Source organism: Calliphora vicina, chromosome 5 (assembly GCF_958450345.1).
Source record: "Calliphora vicina chromosome 5, idCalVici1.1, whole genome shotgun sequence".
Lineage (NCBI taxonomy): Eukaryota > Metazoa > Arthropoda > Insecta > Diptera > Calliphoridae > Calliphora > Calliphora vicina.
The window spans coordinates 24,753,734-24,778,406 of record NC_088784.1 but is presented as its reverse complement, the minus strand read 5'-3'; the positions used below and the strand labels follow the sequence as shown (position 1 = coordinate 24,778,406).

The window sequence follows — 24,673 nt, the reverse complement described above, 5'->3', positions numbered from 1 at the left end:
GTCTTATACTCAGACTACCGTCTTATACTCCGACTACCATCTTATACTCAGACTACCGTCTTATACTTATACTACCGTCTTATACTCAGACTACCGTCTTATACTCAGACTACCATCTTATACTCAGACTACCGTCTTATACTCAGACCACCAGACTTCCGTCTTATACTAAGACCACCTTCTTATACTCAGACTACCGTCTTATACTCAGACTGCCGTCTTATACTCATACATATCCCATGCCAAATATGAACTCGCAAAAACAGAAATGGTGAAAAATAGTACATTAGCTAAAACCACGATTAAAGTTAGACTTAGACTATTAAAAACTACGATTAAAATTAAACTTAGACTATATAAGAAGCCAAGATTAAAACGAAACTAAGACTCTATAAAAAGCCACGATTAAAGTTAAACTAAGACTATATAAAGAGCCACCATTAAAGCTAAACTAAGACAATATAAAGAGCCTCGATTAAATGTGATCTTGTGAAAGATTAGCGATTAATGCTAATCTAAGACCATATAAAGAGCCACGATTAAAGTTAAACTAAGACTATATAAAGAGCCACGATTAAAGCTAAACTTAAAGAGCCACGATTATATCTAATCTAAGATTATATAGAGATCCACGATGAAAGCTAATATAAGACTAAATAGAGATCCACAATCAAAGCTATTCTAAGACTAACTTTAACTTTAATCCACGATTAAAGTTAAATTTAGACTATATAAAAAGCCACGTTTAAAACGAAACTAAGATCGCTTAAAGCTAATCTAAGACTCTGTCAAGAGAACCACGATTAAATCCAATATAAGACTTTATAAAAAGCCACGATTAAAGCTAATGTAAGACACTGTCAAGATCCATGATTAAAGTTAAACTAAGACTATATAAAGAGCCACGATTAAAGCTAATCTAAGACTGTAGAAAAAGTCACGATTAAATATATTAAATATTATATAAAGAGCCACGATTAAAGCCAATCTAAGACTATTAAAAAATCCACGATTAAAGTAATGTAAGACACTGTCAAGATCCATGATTAAAGTTAAACTTTGACTGTATAAAAAGTCACAATTAAAGCTAAACTTGGATTGTATAAAAAGCCAAGATTAAAATGAAACTATGACTATATAAAAAGCCTCGCTTAGAGCTAATCTAAGACTCTGTCAGGAGTCATGATTAAAGCTAATCTAAGACTATAAAAAAGCCACGATTAAAGCTAATCAAAGACTATATAAAGCGAAGATTAAAGCTAATCTAAGACTCTGTCAAGATCCACGATTAAAGTTAAACGTTGACTATATAAAAAGCCACTATTAAAGTTAAACTTCGACTGTTTAAAAAGCCAAGATTAAAACGAAATTTCGACTGTATAAAAGCAACGATTAAAGCTAATCTAAGACTCTGTCAAGAGTGACGATTAAAGCTAAGACTATTTTTTTACTCTCCTCTGTTTATTTGCTTCGTCTGGTATGTGGTATTATTTTCATTTCATTTAATACAGTATGAATGTGTTTAATAATGTAAATTAATTTAGATTTGTTTACTAATTTGTATAAATTAAAATTGTAATTACGAAAAACTTGTACCTGTAAAACATAAACAAAGACTAACATTATTAAAAACAGATTATATTGTATAAAATTAATTAAAAAGAAATTTTGTTTTAGACACAGGGAAAATTAAAATTTCAAATAAAGTCTATTGTATCAGTCATATGATTATTTTGTGATGAGTTGACAGCAAAGTGGAGATTAATTTAAAAAATTGATTTCCTTGTGATATGAAACCCTCAATAAGTGTGAAATCGAATAAATAGTTTTCATTCATATATGAATGAAGCATGACGCTGTCTATGTTATTGTGTTTCAAAATCAATAGAACACTATGACTTTGTTTATTAATTCTATATGTTATTACTTCCAATTGATTAATTTCTTTAATTAAAGATAACTATTTATATCCCCTTCTTAAATTGCTTTCATTCCTTTTATGGTATTGAATTCATTGACAATCTATTTTTTTTTTATTTTAGTTTTTTCAGTTTTCTACACTCAACTTCATTTCAAAACTGGGTTAATCTTTTGTTTTTTTTTTTGTATTTTTCAAATACAATTGGTGGGATTATTTTGAAATTTGTTTGCCTGTGTTTACCACTTCAACTTTATGTTAATTTGTTTTGGCACAATTAAGTTTTAACTTTAACATTAAAAAATTGCTAATTAATTCATACATTTCTTTTGAATATGTTTAATTAATACATTTTAATTAATACAACTTGTTTAAGGAACAATACATTCAGCAACTGAAATCGAAAATGACTCATTAAAAAAGTAATCTTTGGGATTATAAATCGTTTTAAACTCTAAACATTGTATTGAAAATGGATTTTTTATAAAAGATTAATTGAATTTGAAAATGCATAAAGTGTTAAACGAAAGTATTAAGAATGATCGCAGAGAAGTGATTAATTGAAATGTCTATAAAAATGAAACCGTATTTAATTGCATATAAAAGAGATTTCAATATAAATTTTAGGGGGTTTATAGAGAATAATAAAAAATTAGCTTGTGAGCATTACAGAATTATGATAAAAAGTTCTGGTTCTTATTTAAAATAATATGTTTATGGGTTTTATTAGTCTTTATAACCTAAATTTACTTATTTCTAGTTTCCCCGTAAATTGGGATTATTGCAAAAGTTTTGGGAATTTCTAATTTCTAAGTGCAAAAGAAATTAAATTAAAGAATTTCATCCATTCCAATATATTTTTTTATAGAAAAATACATTATTTTAGTTTCCCCGAAAATTGGGATTTTTGTAAAAAATTTTGGGAATTTCTAAATTGTACTAAAAAATTATTTTTAACAATTATTTTACCAGAAAAAATAAATATATTCAAAGATATTTGATATAAAGCCCTAATTAGCTTATTTCTAGTTTCCCGGGAAACTGGGATTTTTGTAAATAAATGTCTGGATAAAAAAATAGGTATTTTGAAGTGGAAAACTAAATATTTTTAAAGATTTCTATCATTTCTAATACAGTTTTGTATAAAAAATTCATTATTCTGGTTTCCCCGGAAATTGGGATTTTTGTAAAACTTTTTCGGGATTATCAAAATAAATATTTTTAAGTGCAAAACTAAATATTTTTAAAGGTTCTATCATTTCTAATACATTTTTGTACACAAAATTTATTATTCTGCTTTCCCCGGAAATTGGGATTTTTGTAAATAATTTTGGGAATTTCGAAACTATGTTAAAAAATTATTTTAACAAGAAAAATACACATTTCAAACAAATCTCTTTTATCTAAGGCCTTAATTATCGAATTTCCAGTATCCCCCGAAATTGGGATTTTTGTAAAACTTTTTCGGAATTATCAAAATAAGAATTTTTAAGTGCTACACTAAATATTTTAAAGATTTCTATCATTTCGAAAACATTTTTGTATAAAAAATTCATTATTCTAGTTTCCCCGAAAATTGGGATTATTGTAAATAATTTTGGGAATTTCTAAAATATGTTAGAAATTTGATTTAACAAGATAAATACATATTTCAAATAATTCTCGTAGATTTAATGGCTTAATTTGATTATTTCTAGTTCCCCTGAAACTGGGATTTTTGTAAAACTTTTTTGGGATTATCAAAATAAGAATTTTTAAGTGCAACACTAAATATGTCTAAAGATTTCTATAATTTCTAATACAGTTTTGTTTAAAAATTTCATTATTTTGGTTTCCCCGGAAATTGGGATTTTTGTCAAAAATTTTGGGAATTTCTAAACTATGTTAAAAAATTGGTTTAACAAGATAAATACATATGTATTTCAAAACAATATTTTTTATTTAAGGCCTTAATTAACTTATTTCCAGTATCCCCCGAAATTCGGATTTCTGTAAAACTTTTTCGGAATTATCAAAATAAGAATTTTTAAGTGCTACACTAAATATGTTTAAAGATTTCTATAATTTTTTACAAATTTTTGTACTAAAATTTCATTATTTTGGTTTCCCCGGAAATTGGGATTTTTGTCAAAAATATTGGGAATTTAGAAAAAATAACAAATTAATAACTTTTAAACAGAAAAACATTTATTTTATAAGTTCTGTGGACCTTAAGGCATTAAAAACTCTGAATTATAGTTTCCCCGGAAATGGGAATTTTTTAAAAAATTTTGGGAATTATTAAAAAATATTTAAAAATGTTATTTTAATGGAAAAACAGTTCTCTGTTTATAAAATTTGTATATAATGGCTTTAATTTGCTTTTTACAAGTTTCCCCGGAAACTGGGATTTTTGTATAAATTTTGGGATTTTAGAAAATATAACAAATTAATATGTTTTAAACAGGAAAAAATATTTTCTACAAGTTCTAGGGACCTTAAGGCCTTAAAAGTAGTAAAATATAGTTTCCCCGGAAATGGGGATTTTTGTGAAAATTTTGGGAATTATTAAAAAATATTTACAAAAGGTATTAAAATGGAAAAATAGTTCTCTGTTTATAAAATTTGTATATAATGGCTTTAATTTGCTTATTTCAAGTTTCCCCGGTAACTGGGATTTTTTTTTATAAATTTTGGGAATTTAGAAAAAATAACAAATAAATATGTTTTAAATAGAAAAACATATTTTCTACAAGTTCTAGGGACCTTAAGGCCTTAAAAGTAGTTAAATATAGTTTCCCCGGAAATGGGGATTTTAAAAAAAAATTTGGGAATTATTAAAAAATATTTAAAAATGGTATTTTAATGGAAAAATAGTTCTCTGTTTATAAAATTTGTGTATAATTGCTTTAATTGGCTCATTTCAAGTTTCCCCGGTAACTGGGATTTCTTTTATAAATTTTGGGAATTTAGAAAAAATAACAAATTAATATGCTTTAAACAGAAAAACTTTTTTCTACAAGTTCTAGGGACCTTAAGGCCTTAAAAGTAGTAAAATATAGTTTCCCCGGAAATGGGGATTTTTGTGAAAATTTTGGGAATTATTAAAAAATATTAATAAATTGTATTTTAATGGAAAAATAGTTCTCTGTTTATAAAATTTGTATATAATGGCAATAATTTGCTTATTTAAGTTTCCCCGGTAACTGGGATTTTTGTATAAATTTTGGGAATTTAGAAAAAATAAAAAATTAATAAGTTTCAAACAAAAAAACATATTTTTTATAAGTTCTGTCGTGCTTAAGGCCTTAAAAGTAGTAAAATATAGTTTCCCCGGAAATGGGGATTTTTAAAAAAATTTTGGGAATTATTAAAAAGTATTAAAAAAGCGATTTAAGTGGAAAAATATTTCTCAGTAAATAAAATTTGTATATAATGGCTTTAATTAGCTTATTTCAAGTTTCCCCGGTAACTGGGATTTTTGTATAAATTTTGGGAATTTAGAAAAAATAACAAATTAATAAGTTTTAAACAGAAAAACATATTTTCTACAAGTTCTAGGGACCTTATGACCTTAAGAGTAGTAAAATATAGTTTCCCCGGAAATGGGGATTTTTAAAAAAATTTTAGGAATTATTAAAAAATATTTAAAAAAGGTATTGAAATGAAAAAACAGTTCTCTGTTTATAACATTTTTATATAATGGCTTTAATTTTCTTATTTTCAGTTTCCCCGGTAACTGGGATTTTTGTATAAATTTTGGGAATTTAGAAAAAATAACAAATTATATTGTTTTAAACAGAAAACCATATTTTCTACAAGTTCTAGGGACCTTAAGGCCTTAAAAGTAGTAAAATATAGTTTCCCCGGAAATGGGGATTTTTGTGAAAATTTTGGGAATTATTAAAAAATATTTAAAAATGGTATTTTAATGGAAAAATAGTTCTCTGTTTATAAAATTTTTATATATTGGCTTTAATTTGCTTATTTCAAGTTTCCCCGGTAACTGGGATTTTTGTATAAATTTTGGGAATTTAGAAAAAATAGCAAATAAATATGTTTTAAACAGAAAAACCTATTTTCTACAAGTTCTAGGGACCTTAAAAGTAGTAAAATATAGTTTCCCCGGAAATGGGGATTTTTAAAAAAATTTTGGGAATTATTAAAAAATAATAAAAAATGGTATTTTAATGGAAAAATAGTTCTCTGTTTATAAAATTTGTATATAATGGCTTTAATTTGCTTATTTCAAGTTTCCCCGGTAACTGGGATTTTTGTATAAATTTTGGGAATTTTGAAAAAATAACAAATTAATATGTTTTAAACAGAAAAACATATTTTCTACAAGTTCTAGGGACCTTAAGCCTTAAAAGTAGTAAAATATAGTTTCCCCGGAAATGGGGATTTTTGTGAAATTTTTGGGAATTATTAAAAAATATTTAAAAAAGGGTATTAAAATGGAAAAACAGTTATCTGTTTATAAAATTTGTATATAATTGCTTTAATTTACTTATTACAAGTTTCCCCGGTAACTGGGATTTTTGTATAAATTTTGGGAATTTAGAAAAAATAACAAATTAATATGTTTTAAACAGAAAAAACTTATTTTCTACAAGTTCTAGGGACCTTAAGGCCTTAAAAGTAGTAAAATATAGTTTCCCCGGAAATGGGGATTTTTAAAAAACATTTGGGAATTATTGAAAAATATTTAAAAATGGTATTAAAATGAAAAAACAGTTCTCTGTTTATAAAATTTGTGTATAATGGCTTTAATTTGCTTATTTCAAGTTTCCCCGGTAACTGTAATTTTTTTACAAATTTTGGGAATTTAGAAAAAGTAACAAATAAATATGTTTTAAACAGAAAAACATATTTTCTACAAGTTCTAGGGACCTTAAAAGTAGTAAAATATAGTTTCCCCGGAAATGGGGATTTTTAAAAAAATGTTGGGAATTATTAAAAAATATTTAAAAAAGGTATTAAAAAGGAAAAACAGTTATCTGTTTATAAAATTTGTATATAATGGCTTTAATTTGCTTATTTCAAGTTTCCCCGGTAACTGGGATTTTTGTATAAATTTTGGGAATTTAGAAAAAATAGCAAATTAATATGTTTTAAACAGGAAAAACTTATTTTTTATAAGTTCTATGGACTTGAAAACCTTAAAAGTAGTTAAATATAGTTTCCCCGGAAATGGGGATTTTTAAAAAAAATTTGGGAATTATTAAAAAATAATAAAAAAGTGATTTAAGTGTAAAAATATTTCTCTGTTTATGAAATTTGTGTATAATGGCTTTAATTTACTTATTTCAAGTTTCCCCGGTAACTGGGATTTTTGTATAAATTTTGGGAATTTAAAAAAAATAACAAATTATTAAGTTTTAAGCAAAAAAAAAACTTATTTTTTATGAAATCTGTTAACCATAAGGCCTTAAAGTAAAAAAATAAAGTTTCCCCGGAAATGGGGATTTTTGAAAAAATTTTGGGAATTTTTTAAAAAACTGTTAAAATCGTTGTTATTAAATTTTTGACACCTTAATTGTTTTGTGTTTGTTATTTATAGCTTTAATTTCTCGAAAATGTGTAATTAATTGTATGTAAATTTTGTTTAAGGCAATTTTCCATTTTCAAAACATTTTCAATAGTGAAAGAAATCCCTCAAATTATAAAAAAATAAAGATTTTAATTATAAGATTTAAGTGGTTAATTTTTTTTTATAATTTACACAAATAATTTATTGTTTAAGTTGTTTTGTTTGCATAATATTATTGTTTTTTATTCAAAAAAATAAAAAAAAGCTATTAATAAATATTGTTTTAAACAAATCATTGAACATATTCCTTATTAAGTTGATGTATAATTTTTAACGTGTTATTGACTCAATATAATTGGCATTCAGAGGCGGTTATACAAATTTAAATGATTTTATTTTTTTTTTATTTCTAAATGGCGAGATAATCATACAATATTTTATTTGATTTAATTTGTTTTGAGTTGGTTTTTTATTATTATTATTTTTGCATTTATATAAAGCTTGGGTTATTTTCAATCAATTTTGGTTAATTAGCTAATTGCAATAAATAATGTGCTGCTAATGGGCACATGAGGGAGATTAGATTGTGACAAATATGATGCTTGAGGGGATTTTAAGGTTAAAAAAGTAATAACTTTAAGGTCATCGCCTTCGGCCTTAATATTTGTCAGGCGAAATGAAAGTAGATCTTTGAACTGATGAGTTGCCCAAAAAAGTTTCGCAAAGTGAGTTCGAATTTTAATCCTGTGAACTCTGGAAGTTGGCATATTGGCTAAATTGAATATCTGACAATTATCTCCATAACTTTCAATTTAAATAGCTTTTATTGCAAATCAAAAGTTTCCTAAAATTAAAAATTGACTAAGATTTATTAAACTGTTTATTAAAAAAATAACAATAAATAATTAAACATTGTTGTATAAACATTTAATTGCTTTTTTAATAAATAATTAAATAGCATTTGAAAACACACAATTTTTATAGCTTGACTGACTTTGACTTCCTACAAAGTTTAGACAACAACAAAAAAAAGATCCAAAAACAAAACATCACATTAAAAAAAAGATCATTAACAAATCTTAAAGGTGGAGGCAAGATGCCGGCATTCGATATTATGTTTGCTTAAAGGTGTAAATCGCTGAAGTTTGTTGACATCTTCCGCAGTTATAAATTAACATAAACATTAACTACAAATATTTTGTACAAACAATTAAACAAACATAAATTTATAAACTCCTGTATAAATATGATCAAACATTACCCAGCAGCAGCAGCAACATCATGAACAAAGTCATGGCAATAATAAAATATTGAAAAAAATTTGAGATTCCAGTTATTTAATATTTAATTTTTCCAAATACCACCACACAGAGGTATCGATCGTTAACAAAGTGATCATAAATCTGAATCTTCTAAACTACTGGTCGGATTGCAAAATAATGTATGAACGAATCGTAGAGGAGGACATATCGAGCCCTTAGCGCCAAATTATCATAAGCGACATTTTATATTTTTTTTTTTTTATTGCAAAAATTAAAATTTTATGGACCGACTGATGTTTTAGCGTTCTCAGAATATCAAAAATGTTAATAACTTCAAAATTATAGGGGGCAAGATTTTATCGTAAGTCAATGTTTACATTTTACAGTAAACAAATTTTATTGTAAGCGACACGTGGACCTCATGGGCCTACCAGGGCCGCATATTACATTTTTAAAATGATACTATTTCTTCGTTTGTGTTCCGATTTAAAAAAAATTACACACATAAAATCTTTTCATCGAGTGCTTTAAAAGACCTAGTCGTAGCTATCAATTGTCTCTTATAGCTTAGGAGATATTCGCATTTGAAAATAAAATTTTCAACATTTTTACCCAACCTACTCCAGTTTTTTGATAACAGCGTATCCAAATATTTTCCGATTTTCTCCAGTTTTCCTTCATTGGACTAACAACATACGTATGTGTCAAATAAGAAAAGAAACTTTAAAAATAATGACTAAGTCAAAAGTTATATACATTTGAATTTAAAAAAATGTTGAAAAGCCGATTTTTCGCTAATTTTTTTAAGAAAAAATAACTTTTTTCTTTTTAAGTTATCGCAAAAAATTTCTAAGAGAATGTATAAGGAATTTATACTTTCTGAAAGCTAAGTTTTCATAAAATATTTTAAATGAAAAAAAAATTAAAAATTTTTGTTACCGAGGGGACCAGGTCCATTCAAAAAACACCTATTTTTTATGTAAAATTAAACTTTAGGGTAAAAATTCTCAAATCTCATATTCGATATCAAAATATAATAACCAATTTTAGATGGCCCAATATACTTTTAATTATTTTGTAAAGGATTCCGATAACTCCTACCCTGGTATGGATATTATAGCCAAAAAATTAAAAATTTCCATTTTTGAGATTTTTCAACACTTTTTTGGGAATTGCGGGATTGCTGATAATAAATTTCAAAATTTGTTTTTATTTTTCCATTTTAAATAGAAAATTTCATTAAAAACTATTCATAAATAAATATTTTATTTCAATTTGAAAAATTTGTATCTATGCAAAAATTCAATAAAAAATATTTTTTGTCATATTTTTCAATAAAGTATTGAATTAATGAATGAATTTTTAATTGTCAAAAGTTATAAATATTTTTGAAAAATAGACAAATAGCTTGAACGAAATTATGTATAAATTTCAAAATAATCGAAAAAACCTTCTCCTGTAAAATTTGTGTTTTGTCGCTTACGATAATTTGGCACTAAGGGCTCGATATGCTTTGAGAAACTAACATTTTGTGATCATCCCGTTAGAATACAAGGAAAGTCCTCTAAAGACCTCTAAATAAACAGTATAAATAAACAGTGTTGTTTTTAGAGGCTGAGAACTTAAACTTGGCAGCACTGTTTTCTGTGACAACTGATTTGACAGTTCACGGTTAGTTTGTTGCGTCAATTTATCATGACTGGACTCAGTCCAGAGCACTAGTTGCAAATTGTTCAAATTTATCGTTCATCAGAGCGATTAATTCGAGAAACTATGGATCGTTTTCGCAATACGTTTATTCTTAACGAAAATACTCATCCCAAATGAGGCCGTACAGTGAGCTAATTTGTCAATTCGTCATGGTGCTAAACATTTCCACATTTTGTTTAAAATTTTACTAAAATTGGCTTAATATTTTTTAATATTGGGTGTAGGACTTAAAAATACGATATTGTTTAAAATTTTTAGCTTTTATTTTGAAGCATTTGTACAATATAAATTGTTAGTCATGACCTTTTTCCATCTATCTGGCATCATATGGCTTCCGAGCCAAAAAAACTGCTCATCTTTTGAGGCCAAGAACGAATCAAGCCAATTTCGGATACTCTGTTTCAAAGTGAAGCGTATCCCAGAGAGACCGTTCTGCTATGAATTGCTCTCTCATCCATCCTATTCTCCGGATTTAGCCCCGAGTGACTATTTCTTGTTTCCAACGCTGAAGAAATGGCTCGGAGGAAAGAGATTTGACTTGAACGATGAAATCATTTCTGGAAGGAATAAACAAATTGGAGTAATGTTAGACAAAGTGTGTAGAGCTCAAAGGAGACTATGTTGAAAAACAAAATGATTTGTTTATCCAACAACCAGTTTTTCATTCAAAAAGTCACGTACTTATTGACTAGACCTTTTATTTTCCCATTTTTATCCCTTTAAAGTTTCGAATTTCCCAAAAGTATCAAATTTACATTAGCTATTTATTGAAAAGTAAAGAATAAGATTTAAAGTTTATTTAAAAGATACTTAAGTTACAAAAAAGTACCAACACCTGGTTTTTACCCGTTTTCTCCCCTAAAGGGTTCGAGTTTACATGATTATCATTGTTTGTATTTAAAGTCAATACAAATTTATTGATAAAACTCATACATTTAGTTAGAAAACAAAAATATAGCACGATTTTTTTATTCTGTATAATAGAACTTGAACTTGAAGTCATTAAATAAGCATATGAATCTTTTTTTTTATTTGTTATTATTGTCATGGGCTATTGTATGAAAATTAAATTTTTCAATTAAAATATTTATTTGTAATTTTGTTTATTTAGATTTTCCCCAGTGATAAATAAAAATTCAAATGATTCACAAACGTTTTTTTAGTTTGTAATTAATAAGTTAATAACAGGGTACTTCAAAAGAAATGTGATTATTATTGACAATTTAAGGCATTATATTTTTTTATAAGAAACTAAAGCCGTATTTAAAGGCTTTAGTTTCTAATTAAAAATGTTTTATTTCTTTAAATATAGCTTTAGTTTCTCCATATATAAGACCCCTCTTATATTCTCCCACTCTTCAATTCTACATCAATGTCTAAGTTTTCATTCCCCATTTATCTGCTTAGATATTCCGTTAAAATATGATTGACAGTTAAGTGCAGTCTTCCGCGTCGATGACTGTTCGACTGTCGTAATAAACATTCACGACTGTTGTAGAGATGAGATTTGATCTCAAGTTCACTTCTTCCTTAATTGACAGAATCTCTACCTAAAAACTTCACAGTGATCCAGGACCCTCTTGATGTTTGTATAAAGATTGAGATACCTGGAGTATACTCCCTACGTTCCCACTCCACAGCTTCGCCTTATAAGTCAGTGCCTAGTTATCAGAGACAACAGTCCGGATATATGGCATCCAGAAGGATTCCAGATTCATAACGGCTGTTCGACTGTGGGAATAAACATTCACGACTGTTGTGAAGGCTCCCTACGTTCCCACTCCACAGCTTCGCCTGATAAGTCAGTGCCTAGTTATCAAAGACAACAGCCCAGATATATGGCATCCAGAAGGATTCCAGATTCATATCGGCTGTTCGACTGAGGGAATAAACATTCACCACATTTGTGAAGGCAACATTCCATGTCTTCCAGTTCGCAACTTTCTAAATTTCCAGAATCCCTGACTTTAAAGTCTACCGTTATCTAATAATCCTCTTTATATGTAAAGATTGAGGTCCCTGATGTAAACTTCCTAACCTCGCGCAACTTAAAGACATGTATCCGCATATCAACTATCGATACGTTCCTGGATCTCTACGGTGGACGTATGATACAGCATCCCTTATAAATCCTTAATACTCAGAATCTTTTAATGATCGTAGGATCAAACATTCTTTTGCGAAGTAAAATTTACACGAAATGACAAATTAATCGGCAGCTCTTTTCTCCGAAATACCAGTCGCAGTATGTTTAAAGAATAAGTTTAGCTCGAATAGATGTAGTACAAATAATACTCGTAACATATTGATAGCTCCTTTCCTTCAGAGCAGCCCACCAAATGATAACACCATTCAGATCGAACGATTGCTGTGTAGACCCTGTGAAAGATCTATGGAGCCAAACTCAAACTATTTTCCTGCAATTATAAAGAACGTTCCATGACATTCAGTTTGAAGATCAATAATCATTGTAGTTATTTGTCTTTCGACAGTTTTGCTTCTCAATCTTCCAGTGGTGAAACAATTGGTCAGGTTATGATTTGTATGTAGTAATCGCATGCGTTAATTTTACCTCAAATAGAAATTATGTTCAATTTGCTGGAGTATCATACAAAACTGAATGATAAAGACAAGTGTTCGGAGGTTTCAACTTCCTATATGAAGGTGTGGCTGGACTGAGCATCCAATTATCTTTAAAGCTAAAATAGGAATGGTAACTTGATACAGATTTGACTGGGTCAGAAGATATGATCTCCTTGTTATTGAAATTTATGAGTTGGAAGTTTGATATCTTGTACTTCATCGTAAATATCACTAGTTTCGTTGGCTTCATTGTTCCGCAGCACATTTGGACAGATGGATTAAACTGCCTTTTGCATGCTGGTTCAACAGAATAAAGGTGTGAAATAACAAATTCACAGTGAAATAGATTTGTCATTCAGTTATGTTCTTACTTAAACCAATCGCTTTTAGAAGATAATAGTTCAAAATCCCTCCGCAGGTTTTCAGAAGCAATTATGTAGACATATAAATCTAAACTCCTTTGGAATGGTGGGAGGCAACTCCGAACATGCGTGTCTTTACGTTGCATCAACGTAGGATGAGCTTCCAATTAACTTTAAAGCTATAATAGGAATGGTGACTTGATACAGATTTGACTGTGTCAAAAGATATGATCTCCTTGTTGTTAAAAATGATGAGTTGGAAGTTTGATATCTTGTACTTTCTCGTAAATATCACTAATTTCGTTTTGCTGGCTTCAGCGTTCCGTGGCACATTTGGACAGATGGATTAAAACTGCCTTTAGAATCCTTGTTCTAGAGAAAAGCTGGCCTAAAATGATAAATCTATTTCATAGTGAAACAGATTTGTCTTTCTGTTATGTTCTTGCTTGAACCAATCGCTTTTAAATGATAATAGTTCACAATCCCTTCCTGGGTTTTCTGAAGAAATGATCTAGACTTATAAATCTCAACTCCCTTGGAGTGATGTGAGAGCTATTCCCCGCTTTCGAAATAAAGACAACTCGCATATCCCCCATCTAGCTGGAATATATGATAACTAAAGGCACCATAAATAAATCCTCAATAGTCCATGAGCTCTAAAATCCAATCTAAACTCCCTTAAAGTAGTGGGAGAGTAATTTCTCGCTCTCCTCTATCTAACAGCAATAACTGAAGACAGCAAGTAAATCCTCAACAATCAAGAAGCTCTAAAATCCGATACGCTCTACAGTTCTGCCAGTGTAATATCATCAGTTAGCATCAATATGTATCAGACTCTCATCAGAGATTTAATTTGCCTTGTAGAAGTGTCAAGTAGAATTTCCACAGACTTTGCGCTTGAAGTACTACTGAAACCATAGACAGTTTTCAATTACCTCAAGGTGCAAGGGATTTCGAAATGGATTGCCGTAGGCTAGATTTTTCAAAGAAGTTTAAGTTTCCATAACTTTTTCACGCATAAGTTTCCATGACACAGGATTTGCAGACAGTATATAAAACAGTTTCGTTGTGGCATCCGAATGATTAGATTTTCATTTGGTAAAAACAAAAATTTCGCTTCCGAAATGTCTAACTCTGCATAACTCCATAACTCTATCAGGCTGATATTGGGTTATGTTGACTTTGAGAGCCGCTGTGGTTTGTGGCTTATTCGCATAGACCTGCGACTTAAGAAAACCCACAAGAAAAATTCAAACTAACTCAAATCGCACGAACTCGGTGACCAGTTCACATCACGTCCACGTGAGATGACCAAAGCCCTCAAATCGCTCGTGCAGAATGTTCAATGTGGCATGAGCTGTGTGGCAAGTAGCGTTGGTGTCCATATCATCCAATTAAGGTTAAAAGAATAGCTCTCCCCGTTGACCGTGATAACCAGACCAATGTCGTTCTCAAATATATATGAACCAATAACGCCGCCAGTCAAAAATCCACACCAAACTGTGACTTTTTTGGGATGCATTGGACGCACTTGGATCTCATGTGGAGTGTTATCGTCCAAAATTCGACAATTTTGTTTGTTGATGTACCCATTCATTCAGGAATGGTACTCATCTCTAAAAATGGGCCAAGCCTTTAACATTTTGATAAAACAATTTCATCATTTAAACGTGTTGTTGAACACTATATCCGTCCATGATGTAGCTTCAATAATATGGTCGCTATCAACTGTCAAAGTTTGGAAGTCCCTATTAGAAGATCCTTTATTACAAACCTAACCTAAAGATCTGTCAAAGAGTGTCTAAAACGTGCCAAATTAACCCTCCAAAGCCAATATCATTCCAAAATTACTGGTCCCTTTTTTATCAAGTACCGATCTCTAACTCCAGGAACCAAGCACGGCATCAGTTCCTTTCCCGGTTCTAAATCAGTTCCCTTTAAAGTAATGAGCTCTCAATTCTTCTTCACTCTTCTAGAGATTTATATTTTAGTAACGAATTTTCTGTCAATACTAATAAAGATTTCAGCTGCAAAATCTTAATGGAAATTTTTCGTTTATTAATAATTTTGTTAATTGTTATTTCAGTTAATAGATTAATTAGTTGCTCAAAAATATTACTCAAGAAACAGTTTATCTAATACATTTTAATTTAATTTGTTTACAAAACAATAAATCATTAAAAACACTATTAGTGATTGTTTTTTGACAAATTAACTCTTCAACAAATCTAAAATGAAATCATTGACGAAATTTTCATTGGTAGTTCATTTTGCTGCTGGAAGGCACATTTATTTAATTATCTAAAAAAAGTGGGTGATTTTTTTATCTATTTACAATGCTTTAGGCTAGATGTATTCAATTTAAAAGTAATTTTCTTATGTTTAAATCCATATGTAATTCACAAGGTTAAAACTTGACGTTTGTACAACAGTGTAACTTTTGCTTTAAGACTTTTACCAAGTTTATTTTTATTGCGGTCAATTTGTGGTATAAATTTGTTTTATATTATAGCTGATAATTCCAGATCAGTGCAGACTTTTGTATCATCTCTCTTTCTCAAGTAGAAATGTCTCTTGGACAAAATCAGCAGATTGTTTGTGGCACTGACATATTGTGGTACATAAATGTAATAGATTTTTCAGTACTGTTGACAATCTTCTTATTTCTTTCATTATTTGCGGACCTGTATTATTATACCCTTCGCCATGAGTGGCAAGGGTATATATAAGTTTGTCATTCCGTTTGTAATTTCTACATTTTTCATTTGCGACCCCACAAAGTATATATATTCTGGATCGTTATAGATAGCGAAGTCGATATATCCATGTCCGTCTGTATGTTGAAATCAACTTTCCGTAAATAACTTACATACATGATTCATACATCAATATGTCGGGAATTCTTCCAGCTCGGTTGCTATTAAAAATCGAGAAAATCGTCCCTTAAATAACTGAGATATAAGCAAAAATGCAGGACAACCTCGATTTTTGGGCTATTTTTAATCTATATCTGTATAAGTCATTAATATAGACAATATGGATATCTAATGATAGAAATTTTAAAGTCCATTGCAACGATATACAGTGGTTGACAGAACAATGGAAACTTTTCCAAATATTCCATAATTAGCCCAAAATTTAAAATATTTTTTTTAAAATAAAATTTTTTTTTTTAGTATTTTACTTGTATAGTTTTATTTATATAAATTAACTGAAAAACAAACAACAGAATTAATTATATTCTGAAAAAAGGGAACAAAATTTAAAATATTCACTATTTCGCTACTGACAAAACAATGGAAACTTTTAAACTTCTGCAAGAAAGAAGTGTAAAACGAAAATAATATTTAAAAGAACGATGTAAAAAGCATCCTGTTTACAGTTATTTTATTTTTAAATTCTGGTAATTTTTCACAATTTCTTTTTCAAAGTTAACGAAAATGGCTAAAGTTAAGATTTGTGAAGACTTAAAAAATAAAATAATTAATGATTTTAAAGCTGGTTTAAAACAAAAAAAGTATCTGTGACAAATATTCAATAAATAAATCAGCAGTTTCAAAAACTATAAAGAAATTTCGTGAGACCGGTTGTATAAAAACTCTACATTTAGGTGGAAGACCTCGTAAGACTACTCCTAGACAAGATAATTTAATAGCGAGAGAGTTCAAGAAATTCCCAAAAATAACTCCTCGAGAGGTTGTTAATAGCCTAAAATTAGAAATAAGTACCAGAACAGTTAGTCGCATGGCAAATGAGGCTGGTCTTGGTTGCTATCGTCCTGTGAAAAAACCACTCATTCCTAAAAAGAACCATTCTGGTCGTCTACAATTTGCCAGGGATCATTTAAACTGGTCGATACAGAAATGGAATAATGTCATCTTTTCCGACGAATCCAAATACAATTTAAGAGGCAGTGATGGGAGAACATTTGTAAGACGACCAAAGGGAAAATGATTAGATCCAAAGTACACAAATAAGACTGTAAAGTTTGGCGGTGGCAATATTATGGTATGGGGATATTTTTTAGGGCAAGGTATGGGCCCAATTCATATTATAAAATATACCATGACAGGTATAGGATACAGAACCATATTAAACGATGTTATGTATCCATACGCTGAAGAAAATATGCCCCTAGTTTGGAGATTCCAACACGACAACGACCCGAAACACACCTCTAGGGTTGTAACCGAGTGGTTACAATCGAACGAGGTACGTGTTTAGAAGTGGCCTGCCCAATCGCCAGATCTCAATCCCATAGAAAATCTATGGGAAATTGTAGATCGTAAAATAAGACCATTGACTATTTTAATTGGTTCAATCGTCGATGTGTAGCAGTTATAAAAAATAAGGGATACCCAACAAAATATTGAGTTATTGCAAAGTTTAGACCATATTTGTTAAAATAATACCTAAGTTTCCATTGTTTTGTCAATGCCGTGATAAAGAAATCTTTTAATTTTGTTTTCTCATTTTTAGAATTTAATTACTTATGTCCTTTGTTTTTTGTTAAATTAAATTAATAAAAGTATACAAATAAAATACTACAAAAATGTTAAAATTTTTTAAAAAATTATTTCAGATTTTAGGCCACTAATGAAATATTTGGAAAAGTTTTTTTTTAGTTTGTTTTTGAAAACTCTATAATAATGTTTTTTTTTAATCTATTTTAACACAAATACATTGAAATATAAATTGTTATAATGCATTTAAATTGATTTTAACTTTGGAATAATGCATTATAATATATTATAACCGAGCTATAACTTATTATAGCACTGTTATAATGTATTATAACTCATAATTCAATTATAATAAATAAATAAACACATTATATTATAATTATAATGAATAATAACACTTTATAACTCTATTATAATGAATCATAAAACATTATAATAAATTATAAAACATTATAATTCAGTTGTAATAAATTATAACACATTATAATGCAATTATAATGGTTTATAACGCATTATAATGCAATTATAATGGTTTATAACGCATTATAATTCAATTATAATGGATTATAACACATTATAATTCAATTATAATAAAGAATAATTCATTATAATTCAATTATAAAATATTATAATGAATTATAACACATCATATTTCAATTATAATGAATTGTAACACATTATAATTAAATTATAATGGGTTATAAATTATTATAATGGATTATACCACTTCATATTTCAATTATAATGAATTATAACACATTATAATTCAATTATAATGAAGAATAATTCATTATAATTCAATTATAATGGGTTATAAAATATTATAATGAATTATAACACATCATATTTTAATTATAATGAATTATAGCACATTATAATTCAATTATAATGAAGAATAATTCAATTATAATGGGTTATAACACATCATAATTCGGTTATAATGGATTATGACGTATTATATTTCAATTATAATGGAAACAAGAATTATAATGAAGAATAATTCATTATAATTCAATTATAATGGGTTATAAAATATTATAATGAATTATAACACATCATATTTCAATTATAATGAATTATATCACATTATAATATTATAATGAAGAATAATTCATTATAATTCAATTATAATGGGTTATAACACATCATAATTCGGTTATAATGGATTATAAGGTATTATATTTCAATTATAATGGAAAAAACTTTTTTAAAAAACAATTTCGATAAGAAAAAGTTTAAAAAAAATTATAAAACTTTTTTATAAAAAAATTTAAATTTTGTTTATCTAAAAATATTAAAAAAAAAGTATAATTTAAGTATAATTTATTGAAGGGTGTCTAAGGATTGGCACAGCCGAATATAGCTCTCTTACTTGTTTTATTTTATATTTATTTTCTATGTTTTAAAAACTGCTCTTAATTTATAATGAATGTTTTATATGTGTTTACTCTCGGGATTTGCATGGCTTTCTCTTTTTCTACATATATATATATCTTTGTGTCTCTCTCTCTTTATCTCAACCTTACGGTATTTTTGTAGTTCACAACAGCACTACATGAAACTACAGAAACCTCTACAAAACTACACAAAAAAACCAACACACTCCCTCACACACACACACTAAAACTGCATGCAAGAATACTTGAAAACAAATCCATTCAATTTCAGACTCACTTGATTCAACATTTCCATTAGATTTACAACCGCCCATCTTTGAGGCCACAGCAACGGCATCATCATCACCCACACCAGCCAACGGAAACAGCGATGCCACCACAATCGACAGCTATGGCAATCCCATTGAAAGCCTACAACCGATACAAACTCCCGATGGTCGAAAGGTTGTAAGCGCCCAAGGTCTACAATTTGAAATACCAAATTATGCCTCGGGCATAACTGAACTTAAGAAGCCCTCTGATGATTTACTGCCACCATTTGTTGGTGAGTTTAGCAATGATATTGATAGATCAACTACAGCTAGAACAGCAAATAGTGTAGATGATGTTGGACATGTAAACAACGACAAGCCAGGTACTCGTATTCATAGCAAAGACGACGACGTTTACAGCCTAGTACTCGCAAATAGTTTGTTAACTAGCGAGGATGTGATAAATAGTAAAAGGCTTTTGAGATTTAAAAGGCAGCTAGCAAACACTACCACAGACACTAACAACAACAACAACAATTCCAATACTGCACAAGCACAAGACGAGGTTTTGAAAGCACAAGACCCAAATGTTGCGAACACGATGACCCAGACCTTTACTAACCTTTTAACAATACAGGACTCTGAACTCAACACAACCACCAAAACCACCACCAACATACCATCATCTAATGTAGCTAATAGTTTAAGTTTGTTTGTCAGCAAACAGTCGTTAAATCTTAATACTCTTAATTTAAACTCACCCACCATCAAAACATCACTCGCATCTACGTCTTCATATTCACCTTTGCCTTATAATAATTCTTTTCAGTCACCCTCTTCTAAAACTAAGCTTTCAGCACACTATACCCCTATAAGTAATGGTAACTTTAATTATCCCAATGTACCCACTGATACGTCCATTATCGATCGTATAGTTTCTAAATATAAAAATCCCCTTCCTACCTTAGATCCCATTGTCGTTGCACTACCAAATGAATCCACAAATGCAGGTACTTCGTCATCGGCCGAAACATCAACCAGCGTCGATGTTGAAAGTGTTCCCCTGCTGGAAGTCAAAACGCAGCCTGCCGCCACAGCTTTTGGTTCCAAGGCAGCTCTCTTTAAAGGTTTACCCGATTATATATTGGAACTTAATGATCCCGATATAGGTGGTCCGGTGGATTATGAACCTTCGCAGGATAATCGTGGTTTGAATGTTATAGCCTGGGATTTGTTGCCGCCTTTGGAGATGGCGGTGTTGGAGGATAAATCTATTAGTCATAGTAATAAAGTCAGCGTAACAACTGGTCACAATTTGAATGCTCAAAACTATCAGACATCTAGTCATACTACACTGCAACCTCAATTAGGCTCTAGAAATTCCTTTGAGACAACAACCAAACCCAGCTATACACAAAATAGAGGAGCATCTTACTACAGCAGCAGCACGACAACGTCAACTACACCCAGAACTACAACAACAAGACGTACGACCACTACAACCCGCGCCACCACAACAACAACACCCAGAACTACCACCACACCTAGAACTACCACTACACCCAGAACAACTACCACCACCACCACCCGAAGAACCACTACTCCAAGAACCACTACTCCCAGAACTACAACTACCACCACCAGCACCACACCCGAACCAGACTCCTCTGAATTCTTTAAATTAGCGGCAGGAGATTCCTATACTCTGCCACCCTGGCTGCAAGATATCGATGATCCCGAGCTAGATGTAGCTGTGGCCTTTATAGTACCCGAAGATATTAATGAATATAATCACACTTTGGACAGAGACATATTGCCGCCTCTAGAACCCTATACCGATTTGAATAATATACATTTGACACCACCTCCATACTTCAAAGATGTCATTACTACACCCAGAACTACGACGGTGTCCACAAGCCAGCCTCATTGGATTAGAGCCAAACCAACAGCAGCCAAACCCACTATAGCCACATTTAACAATCAATTCACTAGTCTTAGTCCATCCATATCATCAACTAATTATGCACAGCGCACTACGAGCACCAGCACCACCACCACAACCACAACAGTCAAACCAAAAACTACCCAAAACTACTATAACCGACAACTTTCCTCCACAACTCCTCAAACAGATAAAATCGAAAGCAGCAGCAGCAATGAGGATTTAAATAAAAAGCAAAGAAATCCCTTTTTACCTTCTGGATTTGATGATGGCAAATATAAACCCCAGGCCACCACTAGAAGAACTACCACCACCACTACACCAGCTCCCGTAATTGTAGAGGAAAATCCCTTCGAGCCCACCATACCACCCTGGCTTAAAGATTTCGATTATCCCGATCTAGCACCCGGTGTACCCTTCGTCTACGATCCCAATGAGGATGAAAGTCCCGTGGACAAAAACATTTTGCCACCTTCTAAGACAGACGACACTAACAAGCCCACATTCATCTCGAATCCATCCTCCTCCTCCACCTCTCCCTTTTTAAATTCTCAAACGCCTCAGGGTTTCACAAATAAATTCACTTCTTCCGCTACTTCCCTAGCTTCTTCTTCTTCTATCCCATCAATTGTAACAATTCCACTCCCATCCACACAAACAAACCAAGATGATAGTACGTTTACGCGACCCCCTCTCGTGTTCGTACCACCACCGCCCACCTCAGCGGCTGGCATCATCATCAGCAGTGCTGATAAGGCCGTTGATATAACAAACACAAAAACCTCATCAACATTTAACACAAATTTTGCAGCACCCTTTGAGCCTGCCACCACCAGCTCGGCTGCGGGACAGACAACAGCCACTGGCGGCGACCAAAAGAAGGTACCCCTGAGTGCTGATCGTGAATCTTTCCCGCCCTTCAACAATGTTATTAGCGGCGGCAGCTCCTCCTCCTCCACCATACCCAGCAAGACCACCTTTACCAAGAGCGAAGATGGCAAAGTCATCACCAATAATATCTTCCTGAGTGGTGGTGTTGGAGCGACATCGGTGAAGCCATTTGGTTCGAGTCAAACTACTAATAGCCAGGAGAAAGGTGAGTGTTGAGAAATAATTGAAATTAAGGAGTGAGATCGAAAAATTCTTAACATACATATATGTTTATAAAAAAGAAACCACTAAACTTACAGCTTTAATTTTTTTTTTATTTGATTGAAATTATTATTACAATTTACAAAAAAAATTATTTTTATAGTTTTAATCACTAGTGATGAAATTTTGAACCTTTTTCGGAAACCCTTCCATTAACGTTTTTATAGTGCTTTCTGTCACTTTGCTCGAACATGTAGTCCATCTCCGTTTAAAATCTACCACACTTTTGGACACCTTTTTTGTACTCTTCAATTCTCTTTTAACAAGAGCCCAATATCTCTCCACTGGCCTTAGCTCCGGGCAGTTTGGAGGATTTGCCTCTCTTGGTACAAATACCACATTATTGTTCTTGTACCACTCAAGGGCTTGTTTGCCATAGTGACAGGATGCCAAGTCAGGCCAAAAATAAGTGGACACATTATGAAGTCTTATGAATGGAAGCAGCCTTTTTTGTAAACATTCCTTGATGTAAATTTCGGTATTTATAGAGCCCGTTGTAACAAATGAGTGGCTTCTTTTGCCGCAACTGCATATTGCTTGCCATACCAAGAACTTTCTGGGAAATTTTGTCTGCTTTTGGGTCCTAAACTTTTCTTCAACATTCCCTCGAGCATCAGCAACATAAAATTTTTGACCTGGAAGTTGCGAAAAATCTGCCAGAACATACGTTTCGTCATCCATTATGCAGCAAGAATATTTTTTTATAAAACTTGACTTCAATTTCCGTGCTCTGTTTTTGGCCTCTAAATTTTTAGTAGCGTTCCTGTCAGGAACTTTTTGAGCCTTGTATGTTTTTAAACCTGCATTAGCTTTAACTTTTCGTACCAAATAGTCCGAGCACTGAGCTAACCGGGCTGCTTTCCTACCGGATGTGTTGGGAGCTCTTTTGAAAATGCGTTCTATTTTTTTGGCTTTAGAAACATCATGTGGACCATTCCTTCTACCTGAACCAGGTTTTCTATCAACTGACAAGTTCTCCCGGTACTGTTTAATAACATTGGAAACAGTTTGACGGCAGACCTTTGTATGCTTGGCCAACTTTTTGTAAGACCAAGTTGGGTTTTGTTGAAAATATTTAATAATTTCAGTACGCACTTTTTTCTGGTCACTCATTTTAATCAGATTAACAAAAAAATTAATATAATTGACATTACACATAATAACTGACATGTTTTTCAAAGGTAACTTGATCAAAAAAAAATTCAAATAATACTTGGGTTAAAAAATGTAATGAAAAACGTGTGTTAAGAATTTTTCGATCTCACTCCTTAATTGTTAATAAAATTTTCCTTAAAGATACTTTAGAATCAATTTGTTTTAGAACTGTTTACTGAAAAACTTCAAAAGTACATAAGAGTAAGGATAACTTTCTGAAGACCTTAAAGTCTTGTCTTTAAAGTTAGATAATCTGAAGCTTGATTTCTTTTTAAGTTGGGAAACCAAACCGATCATGTTTGAAATTAGAAACTCTTTCCTAAAAACTTCCAAAGAAAACAAAGTCCTTTGAGTCCTCTAGTTAAAGTCATACATAAGTCTAATGGGCCAATCAAAAAAGTAATGTTATGAAGCATCTAGAAATAAGTGAGACTTTATACAATAGCTATTATATTCGTAGTAAACTGGTTATAAATCTGATTCCTGACTCCACATTCGTAAAAATTCAAACTCAAGAATGAATTTCTATTGGAACTATTTCTTACAAACTTCCAAAAAGAATAAGCTAAGATGCCTCCCTAGACACTACACTATAGTATAATAGGCTCACCAGAAAATAAATATCATGGAGAAACTAGAAATGTGTAATTTTGGCATGTTTCTCCATCTCAAACTAAGAACAAAGCGAATGAAATTTAGTCACTCTAAGTGGATTGAAATGGGATTCCTTTATGATGATGAAATTGGAAAGAATTTCGACTGATAAAGAGTTAAAGATAGAGAAACCAAATTGTGTCCTGTTCCTTGAATTCCAATGATAAACAAGTGAACAAAACTTAGTCTATCGAGGTGGATTTAAATTGCATTCCTTTATGACGAAAACCTTCATTCGACTATGAAAGAGTTGAAAATAGGGAAAACGATTATCGATCTCGAACGATTTGTTTTTCGTTCGAAAGTAAG

At 30.6% G+C, this 24,673-nt stretch overlaps 1 protein-coding gene across 3 annotated transcripts in view; it reads left to right on the top strand.

Moving 5' to 3' along the window:
- Window positions 1–24,673, top strand: part of flap (flapper) — a 42,014-nt gene that overhangs the window by 13,486 nt on the left and 3,855 nt on the right. Inside the window, exons 2-3 of one of the 3 annotated variants that reach the window (XM_065513439.1) lie at window positions 19,506–19,751; window positions 20,427–22,499. In XM_065513439.1, coding sequence (XP_065369511.1) covers window positions 19,506–19,751; window positions 20,427–22,499 — 2,319 coding nt within the window. Of the gene's footprint in view, window positions 1–19,478; window positions 19,752–20,426; window positions 22,500–24,673 lie in introns of all 3 variants that reach the window. The other 2 variants (XM_065513438.1, XM_065513440.1) reach the window with 2 other exon arrangements.